At 25.3% G+C, this 8,697-nt stretch overlaps 1 protein-coding gene across 1 annotated transcript; it reads right to left on the bottom strand.

Moving 5' to 3' along the window:
- Positions 1-266: 266 nt before the first annotated feature.
- Positions 267-6,967, bottom strand: LOC136088765 (uncharacterized). Its single transcript, XM_065813408.1, has 5 exons — positions 6,586-6,967; positions 6,106-6,214; positions 3,588-3,711; positions 3,384-3,482; positions 267-733 (listed from the first exon to the last, which is right to left on the bottom strand). The coding sequence occupies exons 1-5, from the start codon at positions 6,828-6,830 to the stop codon at positions 369-371; spliced, it is 942 nt and encodes a 313-aa protein (XP_065669480.1). The 5' UTR covers positions 6,831-6,967; the 3' UTR covers positions 267-368.
- Between the last annotated feature and the right edge of the window lie 1,730 nt (positions 6,968-8,697).

Below are 8,697 nucleotides of genomic sequence, written 5' to 3'. Positions count from 1 at the left end.
TACTGTCAAATTGTCGATAAAATTTTTGAAAGTATTTTTAAATTTATTTAAAAAAAATCTTAGTGTATTGTCAGCACATGTATACTATATTTCTAATATATTTTATCACTTTATGTAAATTAAATCGACTGCTAAGCTTTGCTACTATTACTAAAAACCTAAACCCAAACCCCCAACGACCTTGTTACGTCACATTTAGAATAAAAATTATAAACTACTAAAATTATTAAAACTACTAAAACCTTGTTGAGATAAAACAACTAAACTGAATAAGTATTAATTATTCCATAGATATTTTATAAATAGCCATTATAAATATACATAAATAAGAAAACTTTTTTTAATATTACAAAATAATTTTAATAAATTTAAGATTCAGCATTCAACAGACAAGTACCACAGTACCAATTTTTATTTATCTTGGATGTTACTTTTACACAATTAAAGTGATACCATTCAAGGCAACTGCTACACTCAATCGATTCTGTAGGAGCATTGAGAAGACAAATTGGACAATTCCAAACTTTCATTTTTTTGCGTTTTAAAAAAGAAGCTCTTAAAACCTTCCACGCTTGTGCTGTAAGAAATGGCTTTAGAATTTCAAAAACTACTATCTCATTCATTAGAGATGATGGAAGATCCTTAGCATCTAAATTAAGATCTACAGTATCAGCAGGTGTAACAACTGTAACATCATTAGGTCTTCCTCCTTTCAGCAAATGCCGCAACAAAACTAAAAAATAAGGAAAGAAGGAATTAGAATTTAAATTCATCATCTCTTGTAAAAAAAACACTATGAAGTTTGTCAGAGTATTTTTAAACGGTGATCTTGTTATTAAACTTAAACAATGCAATTATAGGTATTTCTTAAATTTGTAGATTTTTTTAAAGGTTTCCAAAAGCAAATTCATAATCATTGTCATATTAAAATCTGAACATTGACAATACATTGAAAAGAAAATCTAAATGTTGATGAAAAAATGTAAATAGATACATCCATAAATATTGAATTCTAAACTTTAAAAAAAAAAGACAGAATACAAATTATAAATATAACAGTTTACACTCTGAATCTAAGCACTAATAAACACAGTAATTTGAAACTTTCCATAAACTAAAGACTTACAAAATACCAAATAAGTTAACATTATTATCGCATAACACATTTTGCTATCTTCTTTCATAGATCTTACAAAATCATCCAACATGTCAAAAATTTCACTCACAATTGTAATGTTCTGACAAGTCAGAAAAGTCTGCATCAAACCTCAAAAGCAACTTGGCATGGTAAATTATGCATTTTCTCAATAGCTTGCTGATCAGATATAGAATATGATGCACCAGCACCCTGCCTTAATTTACCAAGAACTTCCTCTAAATGATCGGTTAAAAAATCACCAAGCTTAATAAACTGATTATCTTTACTTGTTTCAAGTAAAAAACTAGTGAAGTCTTTAAAACCTTTTAATGTGTGTAATATTGCATCTGATGTTGTCAAAGTAAAAGTTTTTATTATTTTTTACCATTAATTGCTCCCATATTTTCACACATTTGTTTAATTTTCAATAAATGTTGCAAGCGAGTATCTTTAGCACTTCAAATCACAGCTTGCAAAGGATGATGTAATCTTACATCATCAGAAAATCTTTGCACATTTATAATTTTCCATGCATTTACGTATGCAGAAAAACAATAGTAACTTTAACTTTTTCCTGATTTATTACTGGAAATCAGAATCTAAATAAGATACTGGTACCATACTGACAATAAATGTAGATCCTGCAAATAGACATTTAACCAATACAGCAAAGAGTGTTTTAGCAAGCATTTCTGGGTCACTCTTAGCATGACCATAGATTTTTCACCATGATATGTAATAGTTGCCTTAACATAAACCTCATCAACCAATAAAAAGCATGAACTCTATTTGTCTTCCAAACTGTGATGTGTTTTGGAAATTAACAATAAAGTATAAAGTTTACTTGCTTTTGAGATCAATTTTGTCAAAGATCAAACACAAGGTAGCTGAAAGTCATTTTTCTAATGCTTATATAATGCTCAGGATACAATCATATATTCAAAGGGTTGAACAATATTATCTGGTGAGTACAAAGGTCTTCCAACAGTGGTAGTGTTAAAAAAATCAGCCTCCATCTTTCTGCTCGATTGCGACGCCTAGAGTTAAGACTTAAAGCCTTGGTGAAATAATACAAATTATCTGCAACCTTTATTTTTTTTTAATTTTAGTTATCAACTTTTTTGAAAAATTGCGTTTCAATTAATGAGTTTTTTCAACTATGTTACAGTTTGTTTTGTCTATATATAGTTTGCAATTTAATTGGTCCAAATATAGTTGGCCAGTTAACAACTTTTGTTGGAGAGAGAACTCATAATTTTAAACTATATAATAGATCAGTCTTTGTGAAACTATTGTCTTTCTCTACCGTGACTTATATACTGATAAATAGTGACTTATTCTCTATTTTAAAGTAGTGATAAATCTGTGAAAGTAAGTTTAAATATAAATTTTTAGTTTGATATGCATTTTATATTATTTCCTTCAAACAGTATACTCCCATATTATTGAAGAATACTACACTATTTCCAAGAGTAGAGATAAAAATAGTCAAAACCTGAAACAAAAAACAATAATTACTCAAATATGAATGAATCATGACACAAATTCTCAAAATAATGATAAAGAATACAAAGTTACTTTGCAATGCCACAAAAAAACAAAGGTACTGTTACCTAAATAATGTTGATTATAATTTTTTTTTACTAACTGTTGACTAATGATCAATAAAGTAAATTTCAATTAATAAAAATTTACTAAATTTAAACCATATTTCAACAGTATGAATTCTAAACTAACGTCATGTCGTAGTGTAGAATGTCAAGGTAGAACTAAAGAAAATAAAAAAAGAATATAATTAAAAGTTGTTTAAACATGCAAACAAATCATAATACCAGCTAATAAAAAATGCTTTCAATTAAAAAACTTAATTAAAGCCTTTTTTTAGTTAAAATCATTTTAAATTCAATTTATTTTCATTACCATATTATTTAACTTGCTTCATAAACTTATTTTATATTAAGAGCAAAACATTGTAGAAGAAAAAAAATAGATATTCATTTTTAATAATCTATTACTGCTCTGTTCTTTAAGAAGTTCTTCAAGAAGAATGCTCATCCTAACAGTCCATCAATATATGTTCATAAATATCTTCTTAACTTTAAAAAACTTATTATTTAACTTCTTAATTTTTTACCTTAAATTTAAAGCATCATTCAAAAAAAAAAAGTCAATGCTCTCATAATGAAATCAATATTTGTGTCCTTATTGCATATTAATTGTTTAACAAAAAATTATTTATACTAACCATTACATTCTTGAAAGACTGCAATAAGTGATTTTAAATCTGTGGTACCTTTCTGTTTTGCAGCTAAGTTATGAAGATCTTTGAGAGTAACTTTTTTACCTAAGAAAAAAAGTAACATTATAAAAATTTTAATGTAGAGGGTAAACATAAGTATGATAAGTATGAATTCCAATGCAACTTTTATATAAAAGTGTTAAAGAAAACCTGTTTCCTTCATAACTTGATCTTTAATAAGCCACTTGCTTCCGTGCATACTCAAAAGACGACAAACATCTTCTTTTTCATCCACGTTTAATTTTCTTATTTTTGGCAGATTGTTAAACAATTCCTACAAGTAGAGAAATTGTAAAATATCTAATATATAAACAGTTTTTACTTTTATCATTCAGTTTTTATAAAATATCTTATTTTGGGGAATAATTATATATATATATATATATATATATATATATATATATATATATATATATATATATATATATATATATAAAATTATTTTTAAAATTAATACAATGTTTTATTCTTGACATGTTTCGTAAAGTTTATTTACATTTTCAAAAGATTATTTACAATAATAAAAAACTCAGAAAAAAATATTCAAAAATAGAAATCTTTAGAGAGAAATATTAACGGACAAAAAATTATACATAATTAACCAATATATTTATTACAAAATTACTCGGTAAATAACCAATCAAAATAACCAACTGTCAAAAAATAAATAAATAACAAACTGACAGTAAAATTAAATAGATAAGTTTGCAGCATAATGTAAAGTTTGTTTATTAAGTTGCGGACTTTCCCATTTAAAATGGAGGGTTTCTTTTATCTTTAATTTGTGTTTGGTTGGGGCATTATCCAAAATCTCAAAAGAATCACAGTTAGCCAAATTTTTGCAATTAAGAGATAAATTTAAGTGTTTAAATATATGGAATTGTTTATCAATTTTAAGGTGCTCATTTATTCTAGTTGCCAAGTGTCTGAAGGTTTCTCCAATATAACTGGCATAACAGCCAGCGCAAGAAAATTTGTAGACATGAGATTTAAGCAGTTTAGGAAGTGACTCTATTATTATTATCTGTGTATCCAAATACATATATAGGTTTTACTAAAATCTCTGGAGTACCTGAAATAAAATAATGTTAAGATTATCATTATCACTATCAGTATAATGTCAAAAATAATTGTGGGTAGCCAATTTCAGATGAGCTAAAACCAAGTTAATTTTTTTTTATGTTTAATTACCTTTATAGTATTTTACAAATTAAACCCATTCTTAAAATAGTTCGCTGAGTTTTAAGTATCATGAAAAATAATAACAATAATAATAATAAAGTAAAAAAAAAGTTAAAACATTTGTTTTTTAATTTTTTTTAAACTTCATACTTACAAAATCAATTTAATAACTGTCAATAACTGCTCCTTTACAGCATGATTTTTTTATAAAGGATATGTGGATGACATAATTGCTATTTTTAATTCTGAATATGAAGCTCGAGAATTTTTCAAACACCTCAATAAACAACATAAAAATCTGAAATTTACTATGGAAAAAGAAACAAGATAAGCAGATTGCTTTTTTAGATGTATTTAAAAAATCCAATTCGTTTTCGACTTCAGTTTATCACAAAAAAATGTATACAGGTCTTTTACAAAATTTTTTTAGTTTTATTCCGTCTTGCTACAAATTTGGACTTGTTTGTTGTTTGATTGATCGTACATGTAAAATTAATAATTCTTGGGTTGGTTTTGATAAAGATATTAAGAATCTATCATTAGTTTTACAAAATAATAAATTTCCACAAAAAATTATTTACTATGAAATAAATCCTATATTAATAAGAAAATGAACCCATCTGTTACTAACATTGTTAATAGCTTAAATATAAGATACTTTAAGCTTCCATACTTTGGAATGTACTCTAATTACACTAAAATGAAAATTTCAAAAATTGTTCATAAATATTGCAGGGATAAAAAGAGTCACTTTCTAAACTGCTTAAATCTCATGTTGTCTATAAATTTCTTGTGCTGGCTGTAATGCCAGTTATATTGGAGAAACCTTCAGACACTTGGCAACTAGAATAAATGAGCACCTTAAAATTGATCAACAATCTCATATATTTAAACACTTAAATTTATGTCTTGATTGCAAAAATTTGGCTAACTGTGATTCTTTTGAGATTTTGGATAATGCCCCAACCAAACACAAATTAAAGATAAAAGAAACCCTCCACTTTAAATGAGAAAGTCCGCAACTTAATAAACAAATTTACATTATGCTGTAAACTTATCTGTTTAATTTTACTGTCAGTTTGTTATTTTTTTTTTTTTTTTTTGACAGTTGGTTATTTTGATTGGTTATTTACCAAGTTATTTTTTAATAAATATTTTGGTTAATTATGTATAATTTTTTGTCCGTTAATATTTCTCTGTAAAGACTTCTTTTTTTGAATATTTTTTTCAGATTTTTTTATTATTGTAAAATAATCTTTTGAAAATGTAAATAAACTTTACGAAACATGTCAAGAATAAAACATTGTATTAATTTTAAAAGTAATTATATATATATATATATATATATATATATATATATATATATATATATATATATATATATATATGTAAAAAAATATAGAAATGTTTAGCAAAACAGTTAACAGAGAATAGCTTCCAAATAGCAAATAAAAATAATTCAAACTAAGATAAGTAAAATACTGACTTTGTCAACGACATGGTTGTGCTTCAATACCAACTTTTGTATGCATAATTGTGAACCGTTGTCGGATACATTTATCCAGATTCCATATGGGCAATCTATCTGGAATGTGCTATCAATAAGAAAGAAATAAAAAATATATAATACAGTCATTTATGACATAATCTTTTTATGACATAAAAAGTTTAAAAACCAAAGTTAAAAGCTTCACTGGTCTACTTAATATAAACATATTCATTTCGAAAAGATGAGGATTTTTCAAACAGTTAAACTTTTTTATATAATAAATTTTTAAACGCTTTGATTTATTTAAATTATTAAAATAAATCAAAAAAAAAATTAAATAATTAGGAGAATTAACTTTTTTTTTCAAATTTAAGTTTCATTTTTGAGCCTGTCCACATTCTATTATCTGATTGCTTTAACATATATAAGATAATATTTATATTACTCGTACTTTAGATTTTTTTAAATAACATATACCTTTGATTTGGACGCTTTCCTTTTGATCGACTTTTAAAATTTTTCCCTCCATGATAGCAAGCATAATGCATGCTATAAAACAACAAATCGTCGTTTAAGGTTCGCTTAATGCCTTTTTTTCTTGCAGATGCAATAGATCTGCTTTCTCGTTTATATAAAGAAACGCTAAATTCTATTTCATAGTTCTTAATGGCTACTTCTAATTCTTTTAAAGAGTTAAACCTGTCACCAACATTTAAAGCCATTGTTAACGCGAATCTATGATTATTAAGGAATTTATAAAGATTAAAATTCAATAAAATGTCCCTCTGCGTCCGAAAGTTTGGAGGTATCTCTAACTTTTTTTATTAAAGATACGTCTAGACGTACCCGTAGCCACTGCGATATATATATATATATATATATATATATATATATATATATATATATATATATATATATATATATATATATATATATATATATATATATATATATATATATATATATATATATATAAATATATACATATATATATATATATATATATATATATATATATATATATATATATATATATACATATATATAGTATTAGTATGTATATGTGATGATATATAGTATATACATATGTATATATGATATATAGCATTATTTAATAACATTATTAATTTTATATTATATAAGGATTTATTATTGTTATCAAAAATGAATTTTTATTTATGATATAAAAAAATATATTACTTCTAATAATTAAGTAAAGTTAAACAAAAAATATATATATATATTTAACAAAATATTGCGTTTCTTTACTACATATTTTTTTACTACATCGCAAAAGATATGTTAAGTTTTAAACAATATCTTAACAAATGTTGCAGACCGGAAAAAAAGTATGTTTGTTATCACCGAGAACAAACAAGACAAAAAAGTTCGAGAACTGGCATTAACGGCTTTGAGTAGGTAAGTACATGTTTCCATAGCGTGAAGTTAGGTCCCGTAAACTGTCCCGCAATTGTCCCCAGACTGTCCAGTACTGATTTAACATAATTAATTTTAGCATTTATATTTTAATTATATTAATTAATATTAATTAATATTTTAAAGGGTTAAACACGTTTTCTCTTGTTTCACATCGTGAACGATTAAATATTAAGTACAAAAATGGAAAAACAAGTATTATCGTTTGTTAAGTTTTCCGGAGATGATAATGATTTAAATTTATTAGAAAAAACAACATTGAGTGGAGGAGGTATAAAATACTATTAATGAATTACTAAAATCATATTTATAAAAAGATTTGTTGATACACGCATCAGTTTTATTGTTTGTTTGCTCAAACATTATATTGTTTGTTTACTGTTTAATAAATCATATTATTTAATAAGAGGGAATTTGGATAACTGCAGAGACATACGACGAAGTACTTGTTTTGATCAGAAACTACGAAACTGATACTGTGTCAAAGTTTTCATGCTACACAGCTGCTAAAAACTTTAACAATATAGGTATAACATTTTTGAAGAACTAACTTGAGCATGCAATTACTAAATTTTATTCTTTTTAATTTTAAGATCTATTATTAATGACATATTGTTGTTACTATCTTTAAAGATTCTTCTGCAAAACACCACAGAATAAGATGGGAAGATGATTCAATATCATTTAATGGTACTCCCTTCATGGTTTAGGCTGTAAAGTGCTTGATTGCATGCATGGCAAAGATAGGAAGGTCTCTTTTAGAGAAAAATATAAAATGCACTCAAATGAGAAAAAGGTTTGTTTTTTTCTATATTTCAAATATAGAAAAAATGTATTTCTATATTTCAAATATAGAAAAAAACAAACCTTTTTCTCATTTGAGTGCATTTTGTATTTTTCTTTAAAAGAGACCTTCCTATCTTTGCCATGCATGCAATCAAGCACTTTACAGCCTAAACCATGAAGGGAGTAGAATTAGGTACGTAGAATTACGCGTTTTACGGAACCGATATTTGTGCTAAAATTCTGTGCCACGTTTTTTGAAGTTTGCTTTTCGCTATCGAGGGAGAAACGTCTTTTGAGGATTTTTATTTAGAGTTACATATTAGTATAGATATTTTTTAATAACTAGAGTAATTAAATTTATAAATT

Source organism: Hydra vulgaris, chromosome 12, assembly GCF_038396675.1.
Source record: "Hydra vulgaris chromosome 12, alternate assembly HydraT2T_AEP".
Lineage (NCBI taxonomy): Eukaryota > Metazoa > Cnidaria > Hydrozoa > Anthoathecata > Hydridae > Hydra > Hydra vulgaris.
Note: the sequence above shows the minus strand (reverse complement) of the source record. Positions and strands in the feature narration are given on the sequence as shown.